The sequence below is a fragment of the Urocampus carinirostris genome, chromosome 5 (assembly GCF_059441175.1).
Source record: "Urocampus carinirostris isolate Australia breed hairy pipefish chromosome 5, RoL_Ucar_1.0, whole genome shotgun sequence".
Classification (NCBI taxonomy): Eukaryota; Metazoa; Chordata; class Actinopteri; order Syngnathiformes; family Syngnathidae; genus Urocampus; species Urocampus carinirostris.
In genome coordinates, this window is record NC_142353.1 from 6,959,112 (window position 1) to 6,977,082 (window position 17,971).

Consider the following 17,971-nt stretch of genomic DNA (forward strand, 5'->3'; position numbering starts at 1 on the left):
GTATGATAGTTCATGAATTTATGCTTTTTAGTTCAAATCAAAGTTTTTTGTCTTTTTTACTGGATGAAGTTTTTTTAACACTCTGAGGCGCAAAATATTACACACTGTCCCTTTAGGTGAATTGAAAAACAACAATAACCATCCAGACGCTCTTGGTGCCCAGCACGCCCAAACATCTGAACCTAAAATTGCCCGTGTCACAAAGTGAGATATAAATGAACACCAAAATACTCTTTTACTTTTTATTTACAGATGATCAGAACACATCAACGACGGGTGATGAAAATTAATTGCACACTTTCTTATTGTTACCTTTTGTTTACAAAAATAATATATCCATTAAAAGACAGAACACAATGTAAAATAAATAGACAATTCAACAATAAACTGATTCCTCAGTATGGCATTGCACACTTTTGCAGGCCAAACAAGTTTCAGTCCAGTCTTTGCTTGATTTCGGCGGTTCTCTCAACCGATACGATAAAATCACCAGCAAGAGTAAGAGAAGAGCGGGTACTGGCTCCATTCCGTCACGTTGCCGTGGGGGTAACCATGATGCACGGCTTGCGCTGTGTAATCGGCACTAAGGTGGTGAGGGGGCGGGTATTGGGCCGTTCCTGAGCCGCTCCACTGAGCCAGCGGTTGCTCGCCTCCGTAGGGCCCGTAAATGTGGTGGCCTAGCACCCCCGGCTTGCTGGTCTGGGCCACGCTCATGTTGAGTAGGCCAGGGTAGTCTTGGGAGCTCGGGTGGTGCTGGGGGCCACAGGGACCCACCTCGTGTATGCGACCCTTGGGCGGCTCATGGTCAGGGACGGCCGCGTCGGGGACCCGCGATTCGAAGCTGCTGCGGCCCGAACCGCTGACGCTGCTGCCCACGCTGGAGGACGGGGAGGGAGTTTTGCCGTATTCCTGGAACCTGAAAGGGCCCACAAAGAAATTTGGTTTTGAAACAGTTATCCTCTGGGGTCAAATTTCAAGTAAAAGATAAAACGGTTGAAAAAAAACAACATATAAATAAATCATTGCAATTTAATTTCAACAATCAAATACATAAAATTGTACGTATGGATTGAAAACTACAAAAGAAAGAAATTAAACAAAACATTTTTCATGTATTGTAAATCCTGGACTACAGAGTGCACCTAAATAAACGCCACTTGTGCAATTTAAGGAAGAAACTCATGTTTAAAAGCTGCACAGGATTTAAAGCTGAAGGCTTTCCGTCCATAATTTCATACATTTGAAAATAAATCAGCGGGGAAATGTCTAATATAGAAAAGTAATGCATTGTGCCACAGTTAAGACACTCGTTTGCGGAGTGTCCGCAACTGTAAATCTTAATTAGAGGTATGATCTTAAGCCCAAAGCTTGACCCAAATTTGGGGCATCAATGCCGATAATTGCATTCGGGCGTCTTTCTTTTTAAATTATCCACCCGTCATTGTGTTTTGTTTCTTCTCCTTTAAAGAGGATCCGCGCGACAAATCCATCGCATTGATCCTCCACAAAGAAACAGAAACAAAGAACAATGACAGGTGTCTTATTAAAAAACGCAGGAGAGAAGCCCTCCTGATCCTGATCCCTTACAAATAAAATATAAATATTCGGGTTTGGTTCAGGCTCTGTCCCATTAATCAAGTTAATTTGTCAGGCTGGGTTGAGTCAGGCTTCTTAAGCCATATCTTACTTCTGATCTTAATCAACTAGCACACCATTCAATATCAATAAAATAAGCATTTAAAAACAATCTCAATACTCAATATAACGTAGACATGCAGAGCCATCAAACTGTTCTTAAGCTCTCCGATCCCTCACGCACATGTCAAAGTGATAGAAAGGAGACCAAGCATTGCTACTATTACATTAAAAAATGTATTGATGTGCAAAACTGCCACGTAGTGATGCTGAGCGGGTATTATAGACGTTAGGTATTGTGGGAAATGTCACAAAAGCAAAGGATTGTCAGGTCATCACTACAAAGTTTATTTTAAAAGAAAAATATAAAAGCCATAAGCGATGCGTATTGTATGAGGTGAATTTGAACCAAACAAGTCTAAATTTCCCCAGTGATTTAGCATCTAGTATCAGTATTGTCACACACACACCACTGCCCGGTAATGCCACATCTCTAAAGAGTAGGATGACGCATCACCCCAAAACACAAGGGCCACCAGATGATGAAGGTACTGTATCTGTGTCATCTGTGTCATGTTACCTAAGAAACAGATTACCCGGAGCTACCACTTGTGGGAAACCGCTACATTCGAGATGGATGTATTTTACCATTGCGGAGACCTGGCTCAATTCGAAGATACCAGATGCTAGCGTGCAGCTAGATAGCTGCATTCTAAATCACATTCTTACACTGAAAGGAGCATCCCTATAATTTTGTTGTTAGAATGACAATAAAGAATAATCTGTAAATCTATAGTTGTTATTTTGTTACCGTCGGAAAAGACGTCTCCTCGAGTTAAGTTAAAACCTTTTGGGGCTTTTATGTAGGTGCGACGCTACTTTGTGGATTTTCACTTTTCCCGGGGTTCTGTTCCCCATTCGCCGCGATAACCGAGGGGTCTTTTGTATTGTTTTATTGTTATTTGTGTTGATTCTCGTGGCCGAGAAGTGTGCGATTCGTCACCTGTAGGGCTGGTAGGAAGCCGGAGCAGGAACCAGCTGCTCCGTGTTGTAAACGTCTCGCGCTTCAGCATTGGTAGGCGAGCCGTTCCTGGCGCCGTGCTCCCGCTCGGTGGACCAAGGCGAGTAACGTTCCTCTTTGATCACTTCCTCCGCTTTTCTCTTTTGCAACTCGGCCTCGTCTCCCTCGTAGGCCTCGAAAGACGACTTGCAGAAATCTGTGACGGCAGACATCCCGGCACACCGGATTGTAAGGCTTACTCCCAAAAAGTAGTCTTTTGTCAGAAATTTTGTCATATATACTATAAGGCGCACCGGACTATAAAGCGCATGAAACTGAGATTACAGTAAGAGCTACCGTGTGCATTTGTGTGTCCCTGACCAAAAACATTGTATACAACAGGAATCCAACCCAAGTACACTAGACCACCTGTGGTACAGATGATTAAGGAAAATGGATTAAACATCTTATTATTACACTATTTTTGCGGTGCGAGAAACACTGATTTGCATAGTGCATTTTGTTCGGCATTCTGATTAAACAGTCTCTCCACCGTGTCAATAACGTTGCGATTTAAAATGTATACGTACGTAGAAAACCTTGAATAGTATTTTGTTGCAAGACTTTTCTCCATTCTTTAGTATAAGTTGGTGAAAACGTGATCACAATGCAGTATGTAAATCTGTGTTTCTGGTACCTTGAGTAAACATAGTGTGACAACAAAATAAGCTCTAATGCCTTTTCATATGTTTCTTGACCCAATGGTGGTCCAGTGGTCAAGTGTTCTCACCACCACTTCTCCGATTCGATTCCAATTGGTTACCATGTTTTGCAATTTTGGTCAGCGATGTTCATCGATATATCATACCTGTCAACCTGTATGTTTTTGCCATTTTTATTATGCATTTTAAGACATGTACGTTGTGCAAGAAAATCTGTACGGAAAAACGCAAATTTGTCAATTATGGGTACCATCTGGTAAACACCGACTATCATGAAACTATCACGAAATGGCAAATCAATCAAGTCTAACGAGTTTGCCGCGGTAGCCTCTATCTCTGTATTGTTTTTTTCGTTGCAGACGAAGCAAGCGGTTTGATGCTACTGTGCGCATGCGTCTGCTGCCTGGGGATTTCCCATCATGCATCATTCTGGGAAAAAAAATGGTGTAAGATTTTGTATTTTTCACAAGTAAGCTATTTTCGGAACCTCTCTGCAAGCTACTCAGGTGTTCTTAGTGGGCTACCTGGTGGTTGCAAGCTCCATGTTGGAGACCCCTACTCAAGAGACTTTAATTGTTATTAATTTGGTAACTAATTCAGTTTTAAAATGAAAAAAAAACAATATTGGAGGTTTCATTTACAGAAGTTTTCATTTAATTTCATGCATTGTTTTTCTCATTTCTATTAATAATAGATAATAATAGTCTTTTTAATGTATATATAGATGTATTATATAATTTTACCCCCCCCAAAAAAAATTCAAAAAATATGTCAACAAAAAACATAAGTATAAAAAAAAAGAAAATACCTTTTTCAGATGACATTATCTTATTAATTAAGGCTTTACCCAGGCTTGACAAATGAATGTCAAAATAAATAGATCCTAGCCAAAAAAAATTAAACAATTTATACAGAATCTCATAATATTTGTTCATTTGAAGTGTATTATTAGTATTCCAAGATTAGTTATCTTGTCTCTTTAATAAAATAATAAATATGTTCCTTAAAATGAGCTGAATCATTTTATCTAGCCAATGTTTGATAGTTTTGCTCATTTTGATGCCATGATTAGAAATTAATTCTCAAAATCAGGAGTATAATCTACCTACATTCTATTAGATGTGACCATTTTGCTTGTTTTAAACGTAACTAATCCATCCATCTGTCCAACCATTATCTGCACCACTTATCCTAAGTAGGGTCGCGGGGGTGCTGGAGCCCATCCCAGCCATCCTCAGGAAGTGGGCAAGGGACACCCTGAACTGGTTGCCAGCCAGTCGCAGGGCACACAGAGACACTCGCTCATTCACACCTAGGGACAATTTGGACCAGCCTTTTGACCTGACATCCATTTCTTTGGAATGTGGAAACGGGAGTGCCCGGAGGAAACCCACGCAAGCACGGGGAGAAGATGTAAACGCCACACATGAGGTTTGATCTCATGACCTCAGAACTGTGCCGCACACGCGCTAACAACTGCGCCGCCGTGCTGCCCTGTAACTAATCCTTTTTTTACTAAAAAGAAAACAAGATGAAATATCTTGAAATTTGAACAAATTCACTAAACATCAGCCACAGTTCCTGCAAATGTGGTTCACCAGTGGATCGCGATCTACTGGTGGACCACTGAGGTACTACTGATAGAACACGGGAAAGTGCTCTGCATTTGTTGGGACATGGTGCCATCTAAGAGTCAAATGCAGCATTTCAGCATGGACCTCAATGTTGCTGAGCAGCATTGAAGAACTGCAAATTTTGCCGATGAAAGATGTAATTTATCCATAAATATATAAATATTTTATCATTTTTTGCTCATGATGTATCAAATATTTAATAATTTAGATATCATGAAATGTATGACGGAGTTGAGCAATATGCCTTACAAATAAATAAAGAAAAAACATTGTTACTTTAATTACTATTGAAGTATTTGCAGAAATGTCTATTAATAAACACAAAGGTAAGTGTGTGCATAGTTTAAGTACAGCAGTTCTTCTTATTACAGCAGTGTTTTTTATTTCTCTTAAGAGCATCTTTGGACCAAAACAATGGCAATTAAAAAAAGTATTGACTCAAACTGAATCATGCTTCTTTTTTTTTTGATTAAACATTTGATTTATGCAAGCGAGCATTGAGAAATATTGTCAGCATTAGATCCCACGAATGGTGACGTTTTTTCTTTTAACACTAGACTGCTCTTGAATGGGGCAGCACGGTGGGGCAGTGGTTAGCGCGTGTGCGGCACAGTTCTAAGGTTTTGGGAACCTCCTGTGTGGGTTCAAATTCAGCTACTGGACTTCCTGTGCGGAGTTTGTATGTTCTCCCCGTGCTTGCGTGGGTTTCCTCCGGGCACTCCGGTTTCCTCCCACATTCCAAAGACATAAATTTCAGGTGGATTGGCTGGTCCAAATTGTCCCTAGGTGTGAATGAGCGAGCGAGTTGTCTGTCCCTGTGTGCCCTGCGATTGGCTGGCAACCAGTTCAGGGTGTCCCCTGCCCACTACCTAATAATTGCTGGGATGGGCTCCAGCACCCCCGTGACCCTACTGAGGATAAGCTGTGCAGCTGATGAAAAGAGATGAGACTGCTCTTGAATCTCCCTTTTTGGAGGTGGAGAGATCCTTTTAAATTGGTCATTTTGTGAGTAGTTCGCTGAACAAGTGTAAGTACCCTAGGGTACTATTTTGCATTGTGTTGTTTTTGTTTCAATAAAAACAAGTCTGCTTTGAATTAGAAAAGATTAAGAAACTACTCCAGATAGTGTGTTGCACCATTCAATCTAATGATGACTTAATCCATTACCTGACTGACTTTCCTCTTCCGGATCCTTGTTCATTTGGGACAGTTTGACTTTCTTTTCCAGGTCACTCATGGTCTTGTTGGAGCGCCTGCAGAAGATCGTACTAAAATCAGTTTTAGTACAGGGTTTCCACCAGAATACTTGTTAAGCCTGGGATTCTGAGACAGAAGAGACTGAGAACATACTTCGACCGGGCAAAATATTGAATGGCCTATTGATCAGCTAAGTAAAGGGTGCTTGGGATCAGAAGATCAATTAGTATTTTAAATTTTAAATTCTTAGTTGCTTCCCTGTGACAGAAATAAACCCCAAAAATATTGCTAATTGGCAAAAAATATTGCTCTTCAGAAGGATTAGTTTTTTAGTCTTATAAAAAACTATGTTAAAAGTTGAGTAAAATGGGAATATTCATACGAATAATAAAAACCTGAGTATATTAATGGAAGAATTAATTTATAATGCAGTAAAATAAACTAACAAATGTTTTTCAAACAAACGTTTCTATTAAATATGTATCATAGGAAAATCATTTTGAGTTTTTTTCTTATCTCGGGAAAAAAGTCTCTTAAAATAAGAACAAATATCTGCCACGTGGCATGTACGATTATTTTAAAATGAATGAATGAATGCATGGACTTTATTGTCAAAATACAAGTATAACAAAATTAGAGGGCCTCTCCTTTTCAGCGTATAAAAGTATAAAAAAGGGAAACGTGGAAATGGATAAAATGTTAAAACAATATATTAATGATACATAATAAGCATGTGCATAGAAATAGAAATATGTGAAATAGAAATAAAACAAGGTTATTAAACAAAGATTAGCCGAACTTAAAACTTTGCATTAACATTTTAAACCAAGTAAGAATGTTGGTTTACTGTCATTTATGTTAAATGTTGTTTAAAATGCATATGTGCATCTTGCTCATTTTAAGGATTATTGTAATGAAATGCATTTTTTGTTTAAAATTAAGGGAAACATCCAAAAAATATAAATACTTAAGACATTTTTCTGATGATTTAAAAAAAAAATGCAAGAAGTTTATCTTGTTTTAGTTCTTGTTGTATTGGTGCAAAAATCATTACTAACCATATAAAAAGCCTGTTGTTTTACTGTTTCAAAACAAAACACAACAGAAAAAATGTGGATTTTTTGTATGTTATAGTAAAAAAAACAATGAATATTGCTTTTGTATCTTTATTTTTTTCTATCTACCGTAGCTATAACTTTGGTGCACATATGCATGAGGTGCTGGGGGAGTAGTAGGGGGTGTCTCGATGGCAGTTTGCAAATTGATGGGCCATTACTATTCATTGATAATATGCTGGGGGTGGATGCAACAGAAATCTGGTGGCCAGCCAGTTTTACAAGGCATTAGAATAGGGCTTTCAAACCCGCAGCCAATAGTTTGAGGGCCTCGCCTTAATATGAATGCTTAATGCACGCAGCCCGTGCAAGTTGTATATGTATATGTGATCCGGCCCAACCTCACAATGACTCTAACTCCGGCGGCCCTTGACTACAAAGAACCTTGCACTATAGGAAACCATGCAATATCCTTGAGGCGTTATGGAGTAATGAAATTCCAATACAGTAACAATAAAAAGACGTAATCATATTAAGTTCGGATATGGTAAAAATAAGGAATATTTTGCAGGGTTAAAATTTGATGTAAAAGTATATATACATATGGTGGCCTGGAGAGGGATGGGCGCCACCAGGCTATACTTGCCTAAGACACCACAGGAAAATGGTGCCCCTACGACCCTAGTGGTTAATGAATCCAACCAACCAACCATGTATACATAAGAGTCCTTTCTGTGTTTGTAAACAAGTGTGATGTAGCCAAAGTGCACTCGCAATGTTAAGGCTGAATGGTGGAATTCCTGTCAGGTTTTTCCAGCCAGTTGTTGGAAAAAGATCGCGGATCGTAGATAGTAAAATCTCAAAAAAAGCACAAAGAGGTGCAAGTTCATTTCGTTGTCAAAGTCTACAAAAAACAATTATTTTGATCAACGATACATATAGATTGTGGGAGTCACTTAAGGAGCTTTTTTCTGTGACTTTTTCGCAAGAGGCCATCAAAGTCACTTGAATCAGACTAAGGAGGACACGACTTAATGGACAGTCGAAGTTTTTTTTATCCTCGCTTCAAACAAGTAAAACTTGATCTTGGAAAGAAGATTTCCCAGACTTTGTTGGAAATTTAGAAAGTGAACACTCGGAGTATCTCATCTCATTAGCTGCACCGCTTATCCTCAGTAGGGTCGTGGGGGTGCTGGAGCCCATCCCAGCAATCATCGGGCAGTGGGCAGGGGACACCTTGAACTGGTTGCCAGCCAATCGCAGGGCACACGGGGACAGACAACTCACTCGCACCTAGGGACAATTTGGACCGGTCAATTCACCTGAAATGCATGTTTTTGGAATGTGGGAGGAAACCGGAGTGCCCGGAGGAAACCCACACAAGCACAGGGAGAACATACAAACTCCGCACAGAAGGTCTGGAGCTGGATTTGAACCCACGCAGGAGGTTCCCAAGACATGAACTGTGCCGCACATGCGCTAACCACTGCGCCGCCGTGCTAACGCTCGGAGTATATAAAACGATATTGGCTTCTTAATGTGCTCTTAAAAAAGAGCAAACTGTATCTTGCCTGCCATGAAAAAGGGAAAGCAACTACTTGACCATGGTTTCCTCCAATTCTTTTTCAAAGTTACATTGTTCATTTTTCTTAAACACAATTTAGAAATTGTATTAATAGTATGTTTGTGTTTTACTAGCATATTTGGTCTTAGAGTAATCCAATAGCAATAAAAATAATTAGGTTACATTACTGCAGTGCTTCTCAATCGTTTTCTGTCAGGCCCCCCCCCTTCGGAATAGACAACCTCTCGCACCCCCCCAAAAAAAATCTCAAGCAATCGTTGTGTTTTCGTTGTAATTACATTAATTAACAGCTCAATTTATTTGGCTCCATGCTGTCAGGTACATTTTTAAACATAGCAAGCACACCCGTATTTCCCTGTCTAACAGTGGTCGCAGTGAAGGCGATCGCTATATATGATTCGATAAACTTTATCGTCTTAGTTTTCGGGACACTTTCATTTTTTCTCTTTATCCCTGTATCTCGATACTTTTCTTCTCATTCCCGTTAAAATTCTTTCATTGAGTAACTGAAAGATTTGCAACACTATGTGTCTATCCTTCATACTCATTCTCTTGGCTATACATGTGCAAAGCGCGGATATTTACCACAGAGCGCACACTCTGGCAATAAGAGCGCACACTCTAGCAATAAAAGCGCACACTCTAGCAATAAGAGCGCACACTCTAGCAATAAGAGCGCTGCTGCCCCCTAAAGTAGTGGAGGTGCAATTGCACTTTATTATTGGACAGTTAGAAAAAAATGTTCTCAATGTCATAGCCTCGCACCTCCTCCAGGGGGGCTTGCCCCACTATTTGAGAATCACTCAAATAGTGATATTTGGATTCATGACTGATTACATTTTTCAAAAGGCAACGAGTAATTTTTCATCGGATTACATTTTTAAAGTAACCCTCACAACCCTGAATTTAGCAAATCCTTACTTATAGTTTTTTTCATATCGGTACCTTTTCTTAGTAGTGCCTTCCTCACGAAAACCTTTGGCAAACGGGTTATGGTCGATCTTCAGCTTGGTGATCTGTGAGTAAAGACATCAAAAGTCAACTAGATGTTCAATTAACCCTTACCTTCTTTGCCAGAGTTAGGGCTAGAACCTTGGAGTTCTGATAAGCTGTGACGGCCGTGAAGGATGTCTCGGGGAAAGTGAAGGTCTGGAAAACGCTCCAGCGCACGCTGAACAGATCGTCTGCTTGGACGATGTGAAAACGCGGGTGGTAGCGGTGCATCGAGTGTAGGATGATCTGTAGGACGGGCAATAACTAAGATCGAGACCCGCACTTTAAAAAATCCAGACACAAACTGTTTTGGATTTACGTGTCCGTGCTGGTCGAGGGTGTTATTGGTGAGCTTGAGCTTGAGGAACGAGATAGACTGCTTCATCCAATGGCTTCCCGGGGCCGGGGAGTCGGGGTGCAGGTAGGTCCTGCAGGGGGGCTGAGGCTCAGCTTTTCCCGCCACCTCCCATTTCTCTTTATTCCACTGCAGGACGTAGACAGAATGGCATTAAAGAGCTAATCTGTGGTACGGAGCCAGGTGAGTGACTGAAATGGAAGTTCATCTCCTACTTCCTTCAGTGAGAGCTCGGAGATAGAGAGAGAGAAGGCTGGCTGTACCACCCATTGAGATTGGAGGGGTAGTACTAGGGGGTCCCGGCAGGGGATAGAAAAACAGGAAGAGATAGCGCTCTTTGATGTTCAATGTTAGCAAAGTGGGGGTTCGGCAAAGGGTGGGGGTGATAAACTTGTCTGGGGAGTCAGAGAGAAATGAACTACCCAAATGCTTCGTCAACGATTTTTGTTTTTATGTCAAAGGTGAGTTTGACTCATTCAAAAATGTTACATTTGCACACTTGAAGAGTATTGATTTCAGGAATTTACTATAAATTATTTGAAACACTTTTCTTTGTAAAATTATAAAACCATTACTTAACAAAGCCAGAAAAAATCTCTTAAATTATATTTTATTTGACTTTGTTATTACCGTTCCTAAATTGGTCCCAACAGTATAAAAAATAAAATAGTGTTTTTATTTACATTTCCATGTTTTTGAAATTAAAAAGTACAAAGATTGTCCGTTAAGATGAAGACAACAGGATAAATGAATGAACATTGTTATGTTGTAATTATAATATTTTTACTTATATTTGTTTTCTAGTAAGACATCAATACAAATGAATAAACTAGATTTTTGGGGGAAGATTTAATTTGATCGTTGCAATTTTGATCATTTTCATATATCCAAATAGATTAGATGAATATACGTGAAAAACACAGTACTAAAGTTTGGGGTTACCCAGACAATAGTGTGTTTTCCTTGAAAAGTCACACTTTTTTAGAAATCATATAAGTTACAAAATAAATAAAAAGTATAGTCCAGATATTAAGAAGGTTAGAAATAATGATTTTTTATTTGAAAAAAAGGCTCCTTCAAACTTTGCTTTTGTCAGAGAATAGAAATTTCGGAGTGACCCCTAACTTTTGAACAGTAGTGTATATATATATATATACAACAATATATCATCAATATACAATTACCGGTTTATTTTTTATCCTTTCAATTGGCCTGAAGTGAGAAGACCTCCAATTTCTTTGTGCTACTGTGTAATGACAATAAAGGCCATTCATTCATTCAAAATAACTGTTCTCATTTAGGTAATAATTTTCTACTTACTAAAAACAATTTGTGTCAAGGAAGATAAAACACAATTTTATGTACTAACAAAAGGGATGGAAATGTGCTTCTTTTGGGTATTATATTTAATATTTTACCCGAAAATGCATAAAACATGAACAAATGTCAAATATTTTCTTTCTTATTTTTAATAGTTGTATGTGAAAGAAAAGGTACAAATATTGTAAAACAAGAAGATAAAAAGATAGGCCTATTGAAAAAAGAAGGGAAAATATCATGATCAAAATTATTAAGCAGTAGAAAAATATAAATATATTTATGTTATAGAATTTTCACCACTGGTCAAAAGTAGCTTTTAACTATGTTACTTGTTTTCGGCTGAATGAATATTGTTAAAATTTACAATTCAAATAAATTTATTACTCGTCCAGAGAAAGGTTAAACTCTACAGTGTTCGAGTGCATACTTTTCTATACTACTGCCACTGTGAACATAAACATATTTATTATGTTTCATTTTTACAATTTTATTTTTTTAACAATTTTTTATCTTTAATTTGTCTTGCCTTTCCCTGATGGGAGAAGCCTTTCAAATGCGTTGTACTGTTTTATAATGACAATAAAGGCGATTCATTCATGTTTTATGAGCATACTGTCCTGTATTACTGCCGCTGTGAATATACACATATTTATTATGAATCAGTAATATATTATTTCAGACATTTTTAATCCCTTTACAAATAGTTATTTTTCTCATGTTTCTTTCTTTGCACTGAGGGGAGGGGAGACATCCTGCAAGTATAATTAAAAAAAAAAAAGCTGCTCATTCATTCATACATTCATTCATAAAGAGGAAACATTTTTTCTTTTTCCTTTTTTTACCTTGTATCTGAAACCATCTTCCGGCACCATATCAACTAGTAAAATATACTTGGCACAAGGAATGAGACCGGACAGATTGACTTTGCAGTGTGGAAACATCCTCCTGAAAAACAAGCAAACGTCAGAGAAAAACAAGACAAAGAAGCGTTTGGGAAAAAAATATTATTCGATGTTTACCTGCCCGGCTTTGTGATAATCATCTCAGTTCCGATCTCGTGGAAGGTCCTCCACAATTCAGGGTCCTCCAAAGTCATGCGAATGTTGCCCTGGAGATAAGTATCGGCTGGAGCCATGCTGGGGGCAGGGGGGCCACCGAAGTTGGCCTTCAAGTCTTCAAGATAAAATGCATCAGGCTACGGTTAAGTGGTTTTAAAAGCAACATATTTATTTCATTAAAAAAGCCGACTTACCCCTAATGGACTGCATTGTAAAAACAAATTTAGAAAAAGAAGTCCTTTGCAAAGGGCCAATAAGGAATCCAAGTACTGCAATCCAAAGTGTTTTTCCTCTCTGTAAAGAAATCCAGTTATTCAGCCGAGGCGCATAGGAGATGTGAGCATCCTTCCAGTCGTCCACTCCAGGTTGACCGTGACTTTTAAGGGGCCTCTGCAGTGGGTGGGGTCAGGACGGGCCCCTGCAGTGGGTGGGGTCAGGATGGCCATTCCCAGGCTTTGAAGTGGCACAAAGATGAGTCAGAGTCCCGCTGTGATTGGTGGTGGCAAAAATCAAAGGAACTTAACAGAGCCTTGATACCGTCCCCACAGGAAGAGGCTCGGAGGAAACGCATCTTTATTAACTGCTAAAAGACTTTAAAACAAATTTGGACGTACTTCCCTACCAGGGGAACGTGGATGCTGGGGCAACGGTAACAAAACTTATGTAAAGAACATTGGCGCACACATAACTGCGCACAGAAAAGTGTGTGCAATGTGAGAAATTGTTGATTTGCTTAATGCTGCAAAAATGCGGAGAGAAATGATGGCATAGTACTGCTACACAGCAAAAAGACCACTTAAAAATCTAAATGCTAACAAAATAATACTTCAATTTTAGTAGTTATTTAAAATATTTATAAAGTAGGTCTTCAGACAATTTTTCTCACTTTAATGATGGTTATTTGCAGTGGTGGGCCGTCAGGGACTCTAAGGCCTTCTCTGCCTGCCTGAAAAATATCTGAATCATGTGATGTTATTCATAATTTGTCCATGAAATCTTACATTGTATTGTTTGTCAGCTTCTTTTTACTGCTTTTCCACAACTAATGTTTTATACCCATAAAAGTTTTATTGAGGGCTGGATTGATTCGGGCGTGGCACTACTGAAGGCCTAGGTGTGAAAAACACGGCCTGCCACTAATTATTTGTAACACTCATGATGATAAGTCCTAAAGAAATGAATACTTTTATTTTAGGATTCATTTGAAAGTATATTAGTTGTAGTTCTTTAGACTTTTTCTTTTCATTTTATTACATTTATTGCAATCCTAGGAGTTATTAAGTAAAATCAGGGTAAAATTAGAAAAATACTTTAAATACTAAATAGTAAGTGTTATATTTAGATTTTACTGTTTTATTTAACAATTTCTTTAGTGTTTCATTTATTGATCATTTGATGTTTTTTCTTGTTTGTTTTCCTTTTCAATATTCCCAAAAGTATACTTAAGAATAAAAGAGGAAAATATAACATTAGAAAAAAAGCCCATTATTTGCTACTGAAATTCAAAAAAAATGTTATTTTCAGTGTGGAACAAGGAAGACAACAAATATGGATTCATGTTCAAGCTTTAAAGCAAATTAACATAAAATGTTTTGGATAAATATCCTTTTTTTAACTTTTTATTTCTCACACATACTTTGGCAGAGGTTTGATTCCTCCATCATACAGCAACACAAATACAAAAATATATACAATTGACATACCCATAAATAACACAAGAAACAACAAAAATGTTAATAAAATAAAAAGTGAGGTGTTTAGACATCAAGTAAAAATTGTGTGATGAGCTTCCATCTTTTCTTCAATTGATCTAGTTTCAGTTGAAGTCTTGCAGTGATTTTTCCCATCATGTACATTTGCTTTAATTTGTCTCTCCATTGTTTTATGTTTTATTTTATTTACGGAGGTTGTGGTTTCAGCCAGGACACTGTGATCATTTTCTTTGCTACCAGAAGCATAACCTTTAGTATATATTTATGTTGACCAGTCAATAATACTTCCGGCAAAATTCCTAATACATAGGTCACTGGGTCCAACCGCATCTTCCACCCAATAATTACTTTTATTTCTGTCTGGATACTTCTCCAGAAATTTAATATTACAGGGCATTTCCAGAAAATATGCGTAAAATCTCAGACCCTCCCACAGTTACGCCAACATTGATTCGAGGTATTTTTATATTTTGAAGTGATAGAGGGTGTATAGAAGAATCACATTTTTACTTTCCATTCAAACTCCTTCCATGTCAGGCTGCTGGTTATTTTCTGTCCCTGCTGGCTATTTTGTACCATTTGTCGTCTTTTATCACTACATTAGCTTCTTGTTCCCATTTTTCCTTAGCCACTATGTCATCATTACTGAGATCCATTTGCAGAGCTTTATACAATTTTGAGACAATCCCCTTTATTCATTGTCCTTATGATTATGATATTAATACTTTCTCAACTTTAGTTGGCTCCTTACATATTCTCTCCCATTCATCACGTTTCTGGAGGTAATGCCTTGGTTGCAAATATTTGTAAAAATCATTTCTAGGTAGGTCAAATTCTTGTTTGCTATTTTTGTAGCCCTATTCACAGACCTTATATATATATATATATATATATATATATATATATATATATATATATATATATATATATATATATATATATATATATATATATATATATATATATATATATATATATATATGTATATATATATATATATATATATATATATATATATATATATATATATATATATATATATATATATATATATATACACACATATATATTATTTTTTTGTATTGTTGACCATGTTTTAATAGTTCCCTTAGATAAATATCTTTATTTTAGGCTTTTAGCCATTGTAAACACATTTGCAGTTAAATGTTGTTGAATGTGAAAAAATATATCTGTAATTTCCTTTTTCCTTTTTTTCACAAGGATGAAAAAACACATTCCCGAAAAAACAATTTCGGAGAGGTTTATTTTATTTTTCTGCAGTGTGTAATGAAGAAAATGGCACCTATGTAGTTATGTTCAAGTTTTAAAGCAAAATCACCTAAAATTTTGAAAGTATACTTTTTTTATTTTAGCTGTGAACACATTCGCAGTCAAACATTGTTTTTTTTTCTTCAAGAGTATGAAAAAGACAATAATTTCTCCTAAAATGAACTTTGTTAAAAAACAAAAAAACAATGGTACATTTTATATTGACATATTTGGATAACAATTATTCTTTGAGTAACTCTCTAATAAACTATTGAGGGACGATTTAGATAATGAAGAATGTAAAACGGAGTTCAAGGATAAGCTCCTTTCAAATGACAGTGGCCATATGTTTAGAAAATCGAGGTAAAATGGCATTAGAACAATACAGCAATGAAAAAGTAGTGTACTGACATTTAGCAGGAACATAATTTTAAAATGAGTTTAGAAATAAAATATGGTAATCGTAATCTGCATTTATATGGTGCCTTTTCAAGTCACTGAAAACCTCCCAAAACGCTTTACAATGTGCTTATCCATTCACACACACATTCACACACCTTTAACAAATAAGTAATAATATTTGGACAATAAATAACCTTCATTTATAGAATAATTTTAGTATCCTATGATTTTATTGTAGTGGCACACGTGTTTCTGAAATGATCTGCATTTTGCATTTATATATTTCTGCCACTTGGTTCACTGTTTCATGTTTTTTGGACAGTATAGGCTAATGTTCACTCTTTGAGTTAACACCCCTTGCATGAAATATTCAGAGACTTTGATGAATAATAATGTTCTCCAAAATAAAGGGATATGCGAATACCCAATTTCTATAAATAGACAAGATGTATAGTTTTCACAGTCTTGTGTGCTTGTTTAGGATGGTGATGGCCTGGGGGAAGAAATTGCCGCTGAGCGTGTTAGTTCTTTTAAGGAACCTGTAACGCCTACAAGAGGGCAGAAGATCAAAAAGGTGGTGGCCGGGGTAAAAGGAGTCCTGTGTCAAGTTGTTGGCTCTGCCCAGTATCGCAAAAATGTCCTCCAGACTGGGCAGAGAGCAGCCAATGATTTCCTGGGCTGTGTTGATGACTCTGAAGTCAAGTCAAATTATGTCAATTTGTATAGCCCTTAATCACAAGAAGTCTCAAAGGGCTGCACAGACCACAGATTATTGCAAACCACAGACTTATTACACCATCCCCTGATCTAAAACCTACATGAGGGCAAGGGAAAACTCAAAAACCTCAACATGAGGAAAATGAAGAAACCTTGAGAAGGGACTGCACTTAAGGTAATCCCCCTTCCAGAATGACCAGGCTCCAATGGATGTTGCAATAACAATTAATACACAGATATCATCAACAGTAAATATAAGTAACTCATATGCTATAGAATAGAAGTGTGTTTTAAGCCTAGATTTAAACAGTTCCACTGAGGTTGCAGATTGAATCTCAGGGGGCAGAGCATTCCACAACATTGGGGCCCGAATGGAGAATGCTCTCGAACCGGTGGTTCTCTTCTTGGCTTTTGGGATCACTAGTAGACCAGCATTTTCAGAGCAAAGGCTCCGGACCGGAACATAGGGGGAAATTATATCTGAAAGATATGATGGAGCAAGTCCATGCATGATTTTGAATAATACCAACAGAACCCCGGTCCAAATTGTCCCTAGGTGTAAATGAGCGAGTGAGTTGTCTGTCTCTGTGTGTCCTGCGACTGGCTGGAAACCTGTTCAGGGTGTCCACTGCCCGAAGATAGCTGAGATAGGCTCAAGCACCTCCTGCGACCCTACTGAGGATAAGCGGTGCAGATAATGGATCGAATGATAGCAACAGAACCTTAAAATCACATCTTAAGCTAACAGAGAGTCAATGCAGGTTAGCTAAAATCGGGGTAATGTGATCAAACTTTCTTGTCTTAGTTAAAAGCCTCGCTGCAGCATTTTGTACCAGCTGCAGGCTCTTGATTTTGGACTTCGGGAGACCGGAGAGTAGTACATTACAGTAATCGAGACGGGAGGTAACAAATGCATGAATTATAATCTCCGCATCCGACTGGGACAGTATAGGGCAAATTTTAGCATTGTTGCGAAGATGAAAAAGCTGTTTTGGTAATATTCTGTCTGTATTTCTGTCTGATGCTATGCTCCCAGCTTACCACAGCACAATGTTCTATACCAGAATGTTCTCCACTGTGGCTCTGTAGAAGGATACGAGCAGTTACTGTGACAGGTTGTGTTTCCTAAGCACTCTCAGGAGTTGCTACTAGGCCTTCTTTACCTCAACCAGGATCGATTGTTGGATATGTACGCACCCAGGAGTTTGAAGGAGGCCATCATTGTTTATGTTAATAATTATATGGTTCTTATTATTCTACTTTCGAAATTCTCTTCAAAACTTAGTTTCATAGCCAGTGCTGTGGTTATAAGATTGT

General features: G+C 37.8%; 1 protein-coding gene across 1 annotated transcript; it reads right to left on the reverse strand.

Moving 5' to 3' along the window:
* Positions 1-307: 307 nt before the first annotated feature.
* On the reverse strand, positions 308-12,857 carry tbx16 (T-box transcription factor 16). Its single transcript, XM_088335015.1, has 9 exons — positions 12,749-12,857; positions 12,516-12,669; positions 12,339-12,441; positions 10,141-10,305; positions 9,921-10,067; positions 9,774-9,844; positions 6,159-6,244; positions 2,639-2,852; positions 308-916 (listed from the first exon to the last, which is right to left on the reverse strand). Exons 1-9 carry the CDS (start codon positions 12,762-12,764, stop codon positions 487-489), a joined length of 1,386 nt encoding a protein of 461 aa, XP_088191141.1. The 5' UTR covers positions 12,765-12,857; the 3' UTR covers positions 308-486.
* Between the last annotated feature and the right edge of the window lie 5,114 nt (positions 12,858-17,971).